The sequence below is a fragment of the Callospermophilus lateralis genome, chromosome 8, assembly GCF_048772815.1.
Source record: "Callospermophilus lateralis isolate mCalLat2 chromosome 8, mCalLat2.hap1, whole genome shotgun sequence".
NCBI lineage: Eukaryota > Metazoa > Chordata > Mammalia > Rodentia > Sciuridae > Callospermophilus > Callospermophilus lateralis.
In genome coordinates, this window is record NC_135312.1 from 137570598 (window position 1) to 137588283 (window position 17686).

Genomic DNA, 17686 nt, shown 5'->3' on the forward strand with positions numbered 1-17686 from the left:
CTCTTTCTGAGTAAACGGGATAAAGAGCCTCAGGATACTTCCTAAATATGGCTTATACATTATTATTATCTTTAATTAAGAATACAATACAATGTATGTTTTTGGTGTGTTTGTCTGGTACGATAACTGTGTTTATGTGGGTTTGTCTCTGTGTCCTCTATTCTGTACCGTTGGTCTACAGGTCTGTTTTGGTGCCAACACCATGCTGTTTTCATTACTATAGCTCTGTAGTATAGTTTAAGGTCTGGTATAGTGATGCCTCCTGCTTCACTCTTCTTGCTAAGGATTCCTTTGGCTATTCTGGGTCTCTTGTTTTTCCAAATAAATTTGGAAAGTAGATTGTTTTTTCTACTTCTATGAGGAATGTTGTTGGAATTTTAATTGGAATTGCATTAAATCCATATAATGCTTTTGGTAGGATGGCCATTTTGACTACAATGATTCTTCCTATCCAAGAACATAGGAGATATTTCCATCTTCTAAGGTCTTCTTCAGTTTCTTTAGTGTTCTGTAGTTTCCACTGTGTAGGCCTTTTACCTCTTTTGTTAGATTGATTCCCAAGTATTTTATTTTCTTTGAGGCCACTGTGAATGAGGTAGTTTTTCTAATTTCTCTTTCAGAGGGTTCATCACTGATGTGGGAAAAAGGTACACTCATACATTGCTGGTGGCACTGCAAATTAAAGCAACCACTCTGGAAAGCAGTATGAAGATTCCTTAGAAAACTGGGAATAGAACCACCATTTGATTCAGCTATCCCACTCCAAAGGACTTAAAATCAGCATACTACAGTCAGGCAGCCACATCAATGTTTATAGCAGCTCAATTCACAATAGCTAAACTGTGGAACCAACCTAGATGCCCTTCAATAGATAACTAGATAAAGAAACTGTGGTATATATACACATTGGAATATTATTCAGCATTAAAAGAGAATAAAATTATGACATTTGCAGGTAAGTGGATGGAGTTAGAGGATATCATGCCAAGCAAAGTAAGCCAATCCCAAAAAACAAAAGGCTGAATGTTCTCTCTGAAAAGTGGATGCTGACTGACAATGGGTGGAGGGAAGGCATGAGAAGAATGGAGGAACTTCAACTGGGCAAAGGGGAGGATGGGGGGAAGGGGCATGGGGGCAGGAAAGATGGTAGACTGAGATGGACATCATTACCCTAGGTACATGTATGACTACACATGTGGTGCGACTCTACATCATATACAACCAAAGAAATGAAAGTTGTTCTCCACTGTGTATCATGAATTGAAAGGCATCCTGCTGTCATGTATAACAAAGTAGAAAAAAAAATTGAAAAAAAAAAGAATACATTTAGTGAAAGATAAAGCATATACAAAAAATTAATTCTAATTCTTACATTGTTCTTGTGAACTTTTCTCTAGGTTGTTAGTCACTGTCTTTGGTGGAAGATAAGGAACTGGTCCCCAAGTAGACAGAGCTCGTTTGCTGGTGTCAAACTGTTGTGTGAAAAATTCCTGGAGCTTCATGCCTATTTTTATCAGGTCTGGTGTTGTTGATCTTGATATCATCACTTGGAAAATATCCCATTTCAAATCTCCATGGACAAAAATCTCACTAGAACATAAAACATAATCTTTATCATATATCCCACAGAAGATAACTTAAACATGTATGAAGAATTATCTTTCCCACCCAACTTTTTCATTTGTATTAGTTGCATAATATAAAACTATTCTGCACAACAAATGAAGTGCCTGTGTTTTTCTCACTGGGTGAAAAAAATGCATTAAGAACAGTCACAAAAGTGTTCAGAGCTGGGTGTGGTGGTGCATGCCTGTAATCCCAGCAGCTCACAAGGCTGAGGCAGGAGGACAATAGGTTCAAAGCCAGCCTCAGTAACTTAGAGAGACTCTAAGCAGCTCAGCAAGACCCTGCCTCAATAAATAAAAAGGGGTGGGGATGTGGCTCAGTGGTTAAAGACCACTGAGTTCAATCCCTAGTATTTAAAAATAAAAAAAAAAGAACATCATACCTTTTATCAGTCATGCTTGAGTCCAGTGTGTTATATAAGTTTACTTTCCATTCATCTTGAAGCTTAAGGTCAGCATTGCTGAAGATGCCCATGAGGATACTTGAGCCCATGTAGTCAACACGAGCTTCAGTGGAACCCATGGTAATCTGAATTTTGTGACTGGGTTGCTGATTTGGGTGTTCAGAAATATGAGCTAAAATAAAAACATAATTACTTTCCACAGAAACATTTATGGGAAAACAGAAAAATCAGTTTTCAAAAAGCATTTTTCAATGTAATTTTTAAAAGTATGCCATATGAGTCGAGAAACTTCAACATACCAACCATCTCCAAAGCATTGACGTCGATGGTCCCTCCAACTACTCCTCCTTTAGAATCTAACTGTGACCTCCCCAGCCCAACAGACATGCTGATCTCCCGATCGCGATTACTTCCCACTGACAGACGACCTTGGCTCTTCAAACCACTAGTTGTCCAACTGAAAAAAGGAAAAAGCATTGTTAAAGAGATGGTTGCCAATATGGTGAATTAAAAAGGGAGTCAGATTAATAAATAAAAGATTAAGTTTGACAATGAAACAACAGTTCTTAAAAAACTATTGGTAACAGTGATGATGAAGCTTTCTTCCTAGATAGAAATTGACTCTATTTTCCTTATAATTTCCGCCCCCTTTTGGAACAGGTTTTGTGCTGTTTTATACTGTGGTATCCTTACAATAAAGCCATTTTCAGGATGAAAGCATTTGTATCTCTAGCTGGTGTCTGCACTGTCTCAAACTCTTCAGTACTATACAAAGGGTGGAGCTGCTTTACTCTGAGGACAATGACAACGACTGCGTTTCTCTCTGGATAGCTTACGTGGTATTTCCCATCACGTTACTCATATTCATTTGCACGTTCAGTTGTTTCAAGTTGATGGCAAACACGACAAGTGTCTCCCACGGGGTCCCTTGCTGGCTTGCTGCTTTGTTTGATTTGTTAACAGGAGTTGATGTTTTTGAAAGTGAATCTGAATGAAGATAGAAAAATGAAATACATGTTCGCTCCCATATGTGCCAAGTCCATTACAAAGCAGAAACCATTCTCATCTCCATGATCCAAAGGTAAAGATGTGACATTCCTATACTGAAACCTAATGTGGATTAGCTGTCACACTGCCTCTGAAGTAACAACATGTTTGTGAAATGCTTACCGAGCCCAGCAGCCTTGCTTCTTGGAAGCTTACAGGACTCTATGGCCCACTTCACAGCAGGAATGTGGCTATGTGCAGAAGAGGAGCACACACCACTCATCACCCTCGGACTTTCTTCAGCAAGGAGAAAAATCCTACGATGCTGCTGTCCAATAAAGGACTCAACAGCAGGGACCCTTCTGAAATGCAGAGGCTGCCTGGGAACCTGCCTTCTGCATTCAAAGTAACTCAGTATGTAAAAGAAACACTGCACTTGCTCATACCTCATCTGACCTGGTGACAGAACTGCATCTCCCATTTCTATATGTTGAGGTACAAGTACAAGGGCACAGCCCAGTACATACAGTTTTAAAAAGTACTGATTGAATGAAAGAATGACTAAACAAATACAAGGATTAACTTTTAACATCCAAGCATCTTCTGGGAGTTTTATGAGACTATAGGTGTATTTCTGAAAACAACTGTGCCATGTGGAGCACACAAATATAGTTCTCTCTTCCTAGTTCCTTAAGGAGCTACAAGCCATCTATTGATCTCTTCTGCTGGCAGAAATTTCAAGTATTTGGTATTTCTTGTTTCTGTGGATTTTTTCTCCCTAACTTATTATCATAAAAGCCTCAAGAATGCATCCCCCACCAACTGGGGCAGGAGTCTGTGAATGACTAAGATTTTTATCTGGGAACACTGGAGGGCTACTGTAATAAAGAGAGCAGTGTCACCTCTTCGAGGAACTGAAGAATCAGACACACTTCTTGACCTTATGGAAGCAGGTGATTTCAGGCTCTGTGCTGTTGTCCCTGGGGACATGCCGCTGTTCGTCATATGCTCATTGAATACATTAGGTGACTGAGGCATGTGGGTGAAGGAGGCTGACTGGCTTGGCTGTTCCCACGTCCTGCAGTAAGCTTTTCTTGATGATTCCGGGGAAAGGTGCTGGCTTACGCCTTCAATGGAATCAGGTGTTCCAGGCCCAGAAGCTAGTGCAAGAGTGGAAAACAAAAGCAAATACAAAAGAAACAGAGCAAAGTTACTATGTTATCAAATAACTTAACTCATCCACCATCTCTAGCCACATTACATATTCCTTCTAGTTCCCCATTTGGCAAGTAGATGGCAATTTACAGTTTGTAAAAAAACAAAAAACAGTACTGAATTCTCACATAACTCTATGAAAAGTGCAAAGAGGTCTTCTGGGCCCATTATACAGGTGAGGAAATAGACCCAGTCCTAGCATTTCTTGTATTTTCCACTATATTAGGCTAAACATATTCTACACTTCTACAAATCTGCTTAAGCAAAAACCTACAACACTATCTTAGAACAAGAGACAAGCGAAGGCATAGCAGCAGCATGTTCCCAACACTTTTTTGTTTTCCATGCCTTAAATAACCATAATTAATTTGGATAGTTAAAAAATATATTTCTGCATTTCCAGAGTTTATAATGATTACAGCATAATTATTATAGAATATAAAATGTCAGCTACACTGTGATCTGAGAGGGCAAGACTTCTGTTTGATTCTATGGTGCCCCTGGTACCTGACATGTTAGAAGGGCCCAACAGATGGTTTTCGAATGCCTGACTGCATCACATGGTACAACTTATCAAGGAGGACAAAGTTTCTGTCATCAAGGATGGGTCTTACTACTATTATAACCAAAATTAAAATCAACCTAATTATAGCCACACAACAAGCTTACTTGGCAAATTTATTGTTTGATCTCCAAGGAACAGACGTCTTGCAATACTTCTTCTATACCAGGCTCTCGGAAATGCCAGAATTTCACTGAGGCGGCGCATATCATATTTAAAGGAGGCAGACCCTATATCACAAACAGCTAATACATAAATAAAAGTTGTTAGAACTTACAGTTTCCCAAGACTTTGAATATTTTTACATGGAGGGTATCAGATATATCATACAGATGAATTATGCTTAATGGCACAATTTATGAAATATCAAAATAAGCTATATATTATGCTTAACAAGTTATTATATCCTTCCACCAATTATAGAAATAACGCATTATGGGACTATTAGCTCCACTTCCTCTTTTAAGGTGACAGCAAGTTGGATTATATTATCACTGTCTTGAAGTTCTCAGAAAACAGTCTCAGCCAGCTTTCCACTTTAATATAGGACTTATCTCAAATATGCAAAATGTATCAACAGGATGAGCTAGGATATTACCTTCCTCAAAGGGACCTGCAACCTAAAGAGCTGTGCGCAGGGACCATTAATTTCCTTCTGGAGGGTTCTTCTCTGAGCACTCCACTCCTAATGTACGTGTTCCTCTTCCCCTTCTGCAGCTTCTGCAGGACACATGTGCCCACAAGGCCCTGAGCCAGCCTTGGCCCCAGCCACTCCAACCCTGCCCCTTATATGTCCCATAGGAATTCCTTCTTTTCTGTCCATTTTATTTCAATCTAAGTTAGTGGTATCAATACCCCTTTTAAAAAATATTTTAGCTATAGATGGACACGGTATCTTTATTTTATTTATTTATTCTTATGTGGTGCTGAGGATTGAACCCAGTGAATCATATGTGCTAGGCAGGTGCTCTACCACTGATCAATTTCTTTTTGATCACCTGGGCTTAAAGCCTGAGGCTCCCCATCCCCTCCACTGCTCCTTAGCAGCCTGTCTTCAGGCTGAGGGTTCTCCCGCATCCTCCTGAGCCATTCCCTGCTCTCCGCTCTGCCACAACTCAGGCTTCCACTCACTATTGCTTGGTGAGATTCAATAGCCTCAAGCATCTTTCCCCTCCCGTCTTTCTTGCTACCACAAAACTCTCTAAGATCATCCCATTTTGTAAAAGCCTCTAATGTCTGTTGAGAGCCACAGCCGAAGGGGCCCCAGCATACTTCCAGACTGCCGGCTGATGATTGGCTCACAGTGGCCCCAGCAACATCTAGCAACATCTAGCTGATTGGCTCCTCTGCGGTGATGCTCATTGGGCTGTTTCCCTGCCCTTTCAGACTACGGAGCTGCTCATTGGGGGACTTTTTTGGCTCCGCCCATGCGACCCAGCCAATCGGCCTCAAGAGCAGGAGGATTGTGGGAGGAAGAGGCTGGGTTAGGGGGTGTGGCTGGTGGGAAGCCGGTGGTGGCAGTTGGGCTCTGAGGGTTTTTTCCTGAGGAGCTTTTTTGTTTGGCGTGTGTGGTTCTAAAAATAAAGTTAGTTTCTTTTGACAAGTGGCTCCTGAATTGTGCCCAGCCAGTCTGCGGCATTTGTCTTCTCACTGCCAGGATCAGAACCTGATTCCTGATGATCACCTTCCAAATTCTGATCTTGATCTACATTACTGATTCTATCTCTATCCAATCCTTTCTCCTTTTGGACCTTAAATGCCGAGTTTGCCCTGTGCCTCAGTCACAGCAAACAAAGTATGCTCCAAAGGCATCCTATTCGGATTCTCCTGTGACACTGAATACTGTGTTGCTTCCTTTGAGAACATTTCTCAATTTTCCAGGTCATGCCCCAGTATCATTTCCTTAGTGAAGCCTCCGTTAATCACACATAAAAGAGAATTTATTGTTTCCTCCTCTTTGTACACACCTCTGCTATAGCATCACTGTCCTGCACTGCTGTCTGTCTGTCTGCATGAGACCTTGCTCTACTCATGCCTGCTCCCCAGCTGCCCAGCAGAGTGCCTGGCCAACAAACGCTGTGGAACACAGGCTTGGTGTTTGCTGAGTGAAGACTGGGTCGCATGCACACATCACACTGAGATCAGTAATCACAGTTTTCACTCAGTGTTCTGATTTTTTCAAAATGTTCCATATGCATTTAATTTAAAATTCTCAAGTCACAATGTAAAGAAAATGAGTGGTCTCCCATGTACTATACTAAAGCTAGTGACTAAGCTGGCAACACCCATGCTCCCAAGTCGAGATCCTGATACCAAAGAAATGTTTTAAGCATTTACAATTAGAAAATCCAAGGAACAAATGAAAAGTTAGAAATGTTACCAATTCATGGTAGAGAGGAAGTGAAGAAGCATTTCAGTTATCTAATCAGGCCTATTTTGGCTTTGCCTAATGTCTTTTTAACTAAAAAAGACAGTGCCAATACTGCCCGCACTGATACACTTGAAGACAGCACTGGGCTCTGAACCCATTTCCCCCTGAGTCTGCCCTAACACTAAAGCTTGCTATTAAGCGTGCTTCATATTTAAATGGTGAAAGCAGAGATCATTATTAATTCTGGAAAACAATACCTTAATTAAAATTAAAAAAACTGAATACCAGATATATTTATTAGCGTAGTGTCCATTTTGCTTGTAGACTTGCTTATAGATTGGCTTTCAAAAAATGAGGCACCTCCTGAACGCCTTATTCGAGACAAACTCACTTTCACAAATTCAAGGTTTATACTGAGTGAGTCTTTTCGACCAGTGACTGAAGTGGGCTCTTCATCCACGTTCCCTAAAAAACAACAACAAAAAAACCCAACACCTATATACACACAAGGTCATCCAGCTAGATGAAGCTGATCCCCCACACTGCAGTATGCCATCAACCCCAATCACTTAGATGAGCTAGTGGCTGTGGCAGAGGATCTCATGAGCATCAGTGTCCTCCCAGCAGGCGCACAGAATGAGGGACTCTCAAAACCCCTCCTTCAATGGCAAAAGTTGGAACTGACATGGAATGTGTGTCTTCATTATCTGTCCAAATGTAAGTGAAGCAATCGTAGCAAAATCTTATGCATTTTTAGTGTTTCGACTGCACTTGAAAATATCATTAAAATTTAATTTCAGTAAATAATTGACTTAAATAATAATTCTCATCTTAAATAACAAACATGACCGAGGTACTTAAAATTTTTACTTTATTAAGAATAGAGTTTCCCATACAAATGTGGATTTGGTAAGATTTAAACATAACACGTAAGCTCTAATTTCTGAGTAGATTACTATACTATGTAGAAAATATTTTCAATTTAAAATCCACATATAGTTAATTTACTCGAATTCCTTATTTCATATTTCTACAAGATGTGAAATAGGGACAAAATTAATATTATCAAATAGATAAAATATAAAAAACTTCTGATCTTAGTTTATATCCATTATTATGATTTATGAAAAGAAAACTTGAAAAGCCTGAAAAAGCTTTTGAAAAGATGCTACAAATTTGAAAAAGATCAAACATGCATAGTTTACCTAATCCTCCTGATCCAGGTGTGAGGCCAGAAACAGCAGTTTTTTGTTTCCCTGCTCCATACGGATGGAACACGTACAGGGAGAAGTCGGACATGCACGCAGTGAAGCTCAAGCCAGAGGAACTGCTGCTGGAGCCGGTCAGATCTGACTGACTACTGCTGTGCCGACTTCGGCCCAGAGGGCTGCCTAATCCTGATGAGCCTAAGGTGAACAGAAAAGTCCAAAATGTCTATAAGCCATAACAATCTTAAAAAGCTACTTATTTATTTTCAAGATACCAAACATGACAGGAAAATAAAATGGAGACCTTCAAACGCTAATATATCAATAGACTTAAATCCCTAAAACAAAATGAGGACTTAGACATATTTTCCCTTGACTTTACAATGTAAATCAAGGTGGGTTAGTTACTCTGTTCACCTTTAAAACAACAATTAACGTGTTTCTGGACGATTACACAGTTTCCTATTTCTTAGCTCACTGGAAAGAGGCAACGAAAGAGCCCCAGAGTTGAGTTTAAGCACAGAGGGAGAGCAAACTGGGAAAAAAATCCATATCATATAGCTGGAGTCCACATTTTAGTAGCTAACAGTGGTCTAAGAACAGGACATGCAAAGGTAGAAAATAAAAAAGCTCTTTCTCTTAGACATTTGCCAAGGAAGGATAGGATAATTCCAAATATGCTCTAAACATGAAAATATGAAACAATACACCATATGATTTGGTTGATGACTCCAAAATCCACCTCCAGACCAGACTTCCTTCTGACTTTTCAAAGTTCCTTCCAATTTTCCAAAGTTGCCAAAGGTCCTTCCTGCATCATGGACTAGTAACTCTCCACCTGCAGAGCTCAGTCCTCCAACCTTCTGCTTGGCTGAATCATACCTGCTTCACATTTCCACCTAAAATGAGCTTGTGTGCTTGGCTCTTATCTGTCCCTTCAGTAGGACCATCTCAATTAGCTGTGTTCTGTGTGTACATCTAATTCCTAGCACTGACCTGCATACACATTCAGTAAAGATCCTTTCAAGGAATGGATTTCATCACACCTACAATTTACTCTCATCATCACTCCTTCCTGAATGTTTTCATAAAATGAGGGGTGGCATTTCACTTTTGTTATTTTCTAAAGCAACCTAAAATGCAGGCATAAACAGAGTTGTTGCGTCATGGTCCTTTCTCTATACATTCTTGGCACTGTGTGTCTGTACAATACTCCTGTAATAATTTCAGTGCTTATGACATTGTCACGAAGAAAAGTGAACATTCTAAGAGAAATAACCTGGCACATTTTACAAACCCGTCCCCCATGGCCAATAAAGCAATACAATGCAAATTAATATAATAAAAATCCCATTTTACTCCATCACATTGACAATGATTAAAGATAAAAGCTTTGGGAATAGTACAGTGAGCTTGATATTCTCACACATCTGTTTTACTGGACAGCAAAACCTATCACTTAAGAAATGTTCACACTGTCCAACACAGAAATTCCCCCTTTAAAAATTTGTTTGTAAATATTTGTATGCAAAAATGTTCATTTAAATATTATTTTTAAAATTCAAATAAAACAAGAAACCCAGGGAATCTCAAACATATCATCAAAATTATGGGATATCAACTAGCCATTAAAGTTATTTTAGAGACAAATGTTTTGTATTTGGGGAAAATGCCTCTGATATTTCAAATTTTAAAGAGTAATGTAGAAGAAGAAACCATATCTCACTTTTGCCTGAGAGAAAAGATAACATCCTTCCAACAGTGTGGGAGAGTGGATGAGGCACAGGTAACCTATGATCAAGGGCTGGTACTTCCTGCTTTCATTTCATTTGTAATATTTCTGTTTTCCCCATTATTTTATAAAGAGTAATTACATTTATGAAAATATGGTTTAAAAAGCCAACACTGTAACATCTCACAACCGCAGAAGAATTTCAACCTAATGGGTGACCAAATAGCAAAAACCTTGCTTCTAGGAAATCAACTGTTTAGTTTCCTTAATTTGTTGTAAAAACTTTCAAAGATTCACACAGCAAAACAAATATGTGTTTTAACCCTTTCCCCAGTATGGTGGGTAAATACTAGAGACAAAGCATTTTCCTATTGATGCTTGATACACTATTTGGGTAAAGTTCTGAATCTAAGATAACTGCTCAAAAAACAGGACCCCCAGTTTGTTGTTGTTTTCTTTCAAAATCAGAAAGCTGCTTCCCTCTCTGTGGAGTTTGGTGATATAAATCATGGCCTGTCTGACTCCCATGGCTGCATCTGTACTGGCAGCTACTTGTGCAAAGGTGCAGGCCAAGAAGCTCCGGTTGCTATGGCAACGTGCCCAGGGGTGGCTACATGCAAAGATGTGTGGCTCTATCAGTCAAGGCCTTGAGTTCAGCACATTGTCCAGGGGATAGAGGATTCTGAACAAAACAAGATGATCCTAATGTCTTGCCAGTCCTGCGTCCTTCAGATTATCTGCTTTGCTGAAACTTTCCAATAATTAACCTTTGGATGAGGAAACCATATAATAAACGTGCTGAGCTATCTCAGAGTCAGTCAAGCTTCACCAGGGCTTGGTCACCCACCTGGCCCCAGCTTTTTCTCCCTAGGTGTGTCTGTTTGTCTTGTCTTTATCCCCCACCACCCCTCGGGTTTCTGAATTAACAGCGTGCTAGACGTGGCACCTCTCCCCTGTCTTCATGCGGTTCTCAAAACTGGAGAATAGGTTTTTATACTTTTTACTCTAATGCATGCTTTCTCGATGTTGGCATTGCTGACATTTGAGACCAGATAACTCTCTGGGAGGGAGGAGTTGTGGTGACACTACAGGGCATTTAAGCAGCACCCCACTTCCCCACTAGCTTCAAGTCAAAGGCTCTAACTAAGAAAATTCATATTGCCTCCCACACTGCCAAACATCCCAGACCCCATTAAGAACCACTGTGTAAACAATATTTCAATTCTCCTATCAATTTTCATTCAGTCTGGTCTCTTGCTTTAAAAATGTTCAGTAAATTCTTTATCATTTACATTTGTGACCACTACATAATTTTTAGGGTAGAAATGGCACTGAGATTTTACTGAGGTGTATCTATCTCATCAGGAAATCATCAGTCATATTTTAAAAACAAAAGTTTTTGGGGCTAGTAAAGTGCTTGCCTCACATGCACAAGGACCTCACATGCCCAATTCCCAGCACCACAAAAAATAAAAACCCCAAAAAACCACTTTTGATGCAACAGACAAGAACCAGACAACACAATTTGCCATTTAAAAAATATAAATGTTACCTGACACAATTTTGACATAGCATAAGAAATCTTTATAAACAACAGTATGTCTTATTTTCCATCTATAACACTGACTATTCTTAAATTAAAATCTAACTTGGCATCAAAGAAAACTTTCCAAACTTTGAATGTGTGATGACATACTAGTCACATCATAGTGCTTATAGTGTGTACATTTAAACCAAAACCAAAATGCTATCTAATTGTTACTTAGCTAAAAATATAAACTAAACGGTACTCAAGTTCTACTAACACATGAAGTATACTTAAAACTTTGGTCTACTATACGTTTTTTTTTTTTTTTCTAGAAAGATTCTAATTCTTAAATAGTCTCCTTTTCAAAATTTAAAACATGTTAATTACTATTATAACATTGATTCAAATGTCATATTTGGCTTTATACCAGAGAAATAAAACAATGTTTGCTTACCTGGTATTCCAGTTTTGCTAGCAGAAGTCTTTGTTCCACTCTGAGGAGCAGTACCCCCGGGGGACAAGGTCTCTGTGGGATATGCTGTACCCAAAGTCTCCAGTTCCCCTCGGTTGGAGGAGAACACCAAGTCCAGGGACGGCAGCTTCAGCATGCACTCTACTCTCGACACTGGCAAGCAGCTAAACTTGATCTGCGAGGGCTAACAGCAGCAAAAAGCCAGAAAAGGTTTCCAGGAACCATACAGTTAAAAAGTTTCCTGTTGGACTCCAGATGTCACATTCAAATTCCATTCTAGACCACTTACACCAAGCTTATCATGTCTACCCATTTGACACTTAAAAGGGTTATGTTTAACATCATCACTTTTTCAGAAACATGATCCACGAGCCAAAGTATATTCACAAAATGGTGTCCTTTTTGAAAAGCTAAATATCGGAAGAGTCATCTCTGAGCAATATTTAGACATCGAGATAATTCAGAACTCTTGAAAATATTTATCCTTATGTTATACTTGCTCTTAATCCAGTCTTTTAAAAAAGAAATAATCTCATTTATATTAAAATTTGAAAAAAACCCCACCATTTTATTAGTAACAAAGGTTTTATTTACCCTAAACTCTTTACTCATGTGTTTTCTTCAGACCTTCAAAAAAGTGAGTGCAAACCTCCAGAATTACATACTGAAGACCTTTTGGCCTACTGCTATTGTAAGAAACAGCTGGAACAGATCACCTTCAGCATTGCTTTTCTTCTTTAGCTTGATTAATAAAATTTTATTTGAGATAAACCAAACTGAGAGGTTTAGAGGTTTTCAACTCCTCCTTAACAATTTTACTCCCAAAGGGGTAAATTTGCTAGGACTGTGTTTTAGAATAAAATATTAAATAAAATGACCTAACTCAGCAGAAATCCAAACAAAGGTACTGTTGTGACCTTATATCTTAATAGTTTGTATCACATGGTAAGAACTAAATGTGTACAATAAAAAGGCATAAAATATTTTAAAGGGATTTTAATGTGTATTTAAATTTTTGCCACAAAAGTATGAGATCTAAATTTTAAAAATCCAATTATCTATGAAACATTTCAGAAACAAAGTAGAGTTACACATAAAATTTTACATATACTTCTCAAAGTTCAGGCAACCTCTAAACCATCATAAATTTATTAAAGGTCCAAAAGCCTATGGCTAAGAAAACTTCAAAGGGAAATAATGTTGAAATAAACTTAAGGAAAATATTTTTCTTTGAAAAGCCATAAATGAAGCTTATCACCTGAACTCGCACATACACCACGACATCCACAGGGAAGGAAGAGTATGCTGACGTTGAGGATGACACTAGTGATGTTGTTGACTCTTCCATAGGATCTGGTATTTCAAAATGCCCCATATCTTCATCTTGTGAGCTAACAGCTGTTAAAATATTTAGTTTTAAGTTTTATTATTTGATCAAGAGCAAACTATTGTAAGATTCTTTTCTCTTATACTCAGTGCTCAGCTCAGAGGCCAGAACACCCAGAACATTTGCTTTTGAAGCTCACCATTCTATACATCTTCCCCTCCTCAAACCTCTTGCTCAGTCTCCCAAAGAAACTCCCCTGCCACTCAAAGTACACAAGGAAATAGTTATTATACCTTTGCCCTCAAGGACACTCTAATGTAGAACCTGAGGTTGTGGACCTTGTCATCCATTAGCTGTGGCCCTGGGGAAATCATAAAACCTCACAGGACTGAACCATTTTCATAAGGAAATGAGGATCAAATCATCTCTCAGGGAATTTTTCAGCTCTGTAATTCTTTTATCTATTTAATCATAACTGAATGTATTGTAATATGTAATAGCATTAACAAACACTGCTAAGCAATGGGGTCCCAAAACACAGGTAACAATGAAGTGAGTACATAAGGATGGTGCTTACCTGTATAATTCCTTTCGATTGGTGTAATTGGGATTGTTTCCAGAGCCTTCTCCAGGAAGTCCAACAAGCAGGGACTAATAACCATTTCCTCCGGCAATGATTGAAGTGCTACCCAGGCATAGAGCTTGGCTGTTTTTACTCCTCCACTTCCTTTTCCTTTGGCTAGAACATTTATAAATATTAGGTACACTTAAGGAAATTTAATACAATGTTCCAATAAAAGATATGAATTTTGTGATACAGCAGAATTATATGACAGTTTAATCAGGTGAAGTACCTTATTTAAAAGCTTAGAAGAAAACAATAAAAATAGCAGGTTGATGGAAATGATGCATTAATGTCAGAATACAATGATCATTAATGATGCACAACACAATGGTTATTCTTACTTGCTCTAGGTCACAAATTCTGGTTCAATTTTTCAATTTTATACTTTGCTATGTTTTTTGTTAGTTTTAGTCCTTTTGTCTATTTAAGAAGATACAGAGAAACTTGACTTACGATATTTAGTGGCAAGCCTAGTGGCATGCTTATATTTAGTGGCATGCTTAGCCTGTATGCAATTATAAAGCTTCTTAACATATGATGCTATCTTTCTTTTTTTTTAATATTTATTTTTTAGTATTTGGCGGACACAACATCTTTGTCTGTATGTGGTGCTAAGGATCAAACCCGGGCCGCACGCATGCCAGGCAAGCGCGCTACCGCTTGAACCACATCCCCAGCCCCTGATGCTATCTTTCTTTCATTCTTCCTTAACTAAATATTTCCACTTTGGTAGAATGAGTAGGAATATCTAATAAAGACTTAGCTTAGGTTTCCACTACAAACATTTACTAGCTGTGTAAACTTAGAACAGATGTTCACAACCCAAGCCTTAAATTTCCTCATTTTAAAACAGGATTCTAATATTTGCAATGAATACAGATGAGACCTGGCAACTGAAAAGTGATATAAAAATATTAGGTATTGACATCATGATTCTTTACTGACTCGTAAAAGGTTCATACATCAAGTTGTCTTCCCAGTGACAAATGTTTGGTAGTCCCTCTTTTGGAAATTTTACCATGGATCTAAGGTATCATTCCTGTGCTATGTGGTAGGCAGACTCCAGGATGATATGCAACTATCCTTGCTCCCAGTGTTCATACCCTTGTTCCCCCGCTAATGACCTGTCTCATCAGTAAGATTGCAAAAATGATGTTGTACGGCTTTTGAGGCCACACCATAAAAGATATTGCACACTGAGCCCTGCTCTCTTCTGGATCATTTTTTTTTTTTTTTTTTTTTTTGAGGGAGATTAACTGCAATGTCTTATAGGCACTCAGCAGCCAGGAGAAAGGCCTCAAGGCGTGGAATCAAGGTGCCTATTAGCTGCCACATGACTGGAACATAATGGGAGCAGATTCTCCATCCCTAGACCCCATTCAGGTGACTGCAGGCCTGGACAACATCTTGACTCCAACCTTATGGAAGACCACATGTCAGATCCCCCAAGCCAAATTGGGTGACATCGCTCATCTACAGAAACTGTGTTTGAGATTATAAAATCACTAAATTTTGGGTAATCTGCTATCTCATAACAGATAACTGATAAATGCAGTTAAATCAAATTGTCTTAAATTATTAGTTTGATAACTTATCAGATCTCCCAAATCTGAACTACACAGAACCACTCTATCCTAAATATATACTGAACAAAAATTTGAGCTATTGAACTACCTCAAGATTAAAACTGATGTTCTAAAGTAACATCAAATTTGAGAAACAGCCACAAATAGTTGGCCCAGATTTCTATCTATGAATTTTGCACAGTCATTATTTACAAATCTATGTTCTTTCCCTTAAATGTAAATTTGACAGTCTCAACAGAGCAAGTAGAATGACTGAAAATTAAGAAAAAAATGATTAAAAAGTAGAGTATATTCTAAATACCTGAGGGGAGAGGTGGGGGTTGGGGAGGAAGTAAGGTGTTAGTCTTGCTCTGGACAGTGCAAGGTAAAGGAGGAGAAGGAGGAGATGTCGCGCTATCTTTCATACCATACAGCTTGGACTCTTTGGAGAGTGTTCTTGGCAAGGAAGACCCTCTGGAAGCATTAGGTGATTCAGTCTTTAGCGTCTTAGAATTGTAGTGCAACTGTATTGAAAAAAGATACACTTTCAAAATTGAAACAGTATCAGATGAGGAAAAACCATGAAATATAAAAATGTAGTAGAAAGAACACTGGCTCAGGAGTCCAAAAATGCAGTTCTAGCTTTTACATGTGAGATCTGCATTCCTGGAAAGACCATATGCCTTTTATTTTTAAAACTGGAAAGATCACTTTAGATCGTTATAAGTTCTTTTCAGTCTAGTAAACTACAGTTATATAATTCTAGAATCTAAAAAAATAGTTGTTCAATAAAGTTGCACTAGGCAAGGTTTAGCAAGTATGATATGATACTGATATTTAAAAAAAAAGATAACTAACTTCTCTCTGCCAAATTTTCATGGAAAAAGCTGTAGAGATAAAGCAGTAGCCTACAACTTAGATGCTCTTATGTTCAGAATATATTTTAAGCAAAAAAAAAAAAAAAAAAAAAAAAAGGCAGAAAGTCTCATTAATATCCAGAGAAAAAGAAGAATATAAATAATAGGAAAAAAGTACCACTGTCATTCACTTTGATCTCTTGTCCTAAACATCTAGGTTTTTACCTTCACATCAACTCCAGGAATGTAGAACACTGTTGTTTCCAAGTCACTGGGCTTGGTCTGCAGAGAGGATGGCACTTTCTTGCCAGTCATTAGATGGGTGGTGGAAGCATAATTACTTTGAAATTTCTTCTTTTTTGAAGGAGAATCCTGATCTAAGCTCCTGGAACTTCGATCATAACTCCTATGTGGGAAAAAATGTTTTATCTTTTTAAAAAAGGACACAGTTATCTCCTCCTCTTTTGTTAAATAGAAAACAAAATGCTATCCTCCATTTAAGAAGCAGAAGTATGCTCGTTCCATAGCCACAGGGGGTAGTGACTTCTTTCCTAGGGTCACAGCTGTTTCATTTGAACACATCAGGCTAAACCAAACGACACTGCCCATATTTATATAGGCTGAAAGCTAATTATGGATTACTTTATTCCAATAAAAAAGTCATTCTTGGGGCTGGGGATGTGGCTCAAGCGGTAGCGCGCTCGCCTGGCATGCGTGCGGCCCGGGTTCGATCCTCAGCACCACATACAAACAAAGATGTTATATCCGCCGATAACTAAAAAATAAATATTAAAAAAAAAGTCATTCTTTTTATCATTACTATTACATATGTAACAGATTTTAACTGTTTAAAGTTTCTATTTTGGGCTGGGCTGGGGTTGTGGCTCCGTGGTACAGTGCTTACTTAGCATGTGTAAGGCACTGGGTTTGTTTTTCAGCACCACATAAATATAATAAAGGTCCACTGACAATTTAAAAAAATTTAAAAATTTAAAAAAGTGTCTATTTTCTCTCATTTTTATAAAAGCTTAATTAGATAATAAAAGGCTTTTAAAATATTTTGCTTATGAAAAATTTCAAATAGTAAACAGGACAGTTTACAAAAATGAACATGATATAATGAAATCCCACATGCCCATTATCCCATTTTGACAGCTGTCAGCCTTCTGCTATTCTTGTTTTTTTTTAAATAGTTCATTTTTAGATCA

The 17686-nt window shown here is 38.2% G+C and overlaps 1 protein-coding gene across 6 annotated transcripts in view; it reads right to left on the reverse strand.

Moving 5' to 3' along the window:
- The window catches only part of Bltp1 (bridge-like lipid transfer protein family member 1), a 192073-nt gene that overhangs the window by 12510 nt on the left and 161877 nt on the right, over positions 1-17686 (reverse strand). For 5 of the 6 annotated variants that reach the window (XM_076864403.1, XM_076864404.1, XM_076864405.1 and 2 more), the window contains 13 exons: positions 16704-16884; positions 15944-16145; positions 14009-14170; positions 13363-13502; positions 12087-12288; positions 8370-8570; positions 7450-7629; positions 4901-5038; positions 3919-4176; positions 2866-3016; positions 2329-2486; positions 2009-2201; positions 1373-1590 (listed from right to left, as the gene is read on the reverse strand). In XM_076864403.1, the coding sequence (XP_076720518.1) occupies positions 1373-1590; positions 2009-2201; positions 2329-2486; positions 2866-3016; positions 3919-4176; positions 4901-5038; positions 7450-7629; positions 8370-8570; positions 12087-12288; positions 13363-13502; positions 14009-14170; positions 15944-16145; positions 16704-16884 (2384 nt within the window). The remainder of the gene's footprint in view (positions 1-1372; positions 1591-2008; positions 2202-2328; positions 2487-2865; positions 3017-3918; positions 4177-4900; positions 5039-7449; positions 7630-8369; positions 8571-12086; positions 12289-13362; positions 13503-14008; positions 14171-15943; positions 16146-16703; positions 16885-17686) is intronic. The other variant, XM_076864407.1, reaches the window with a different exon arrangement.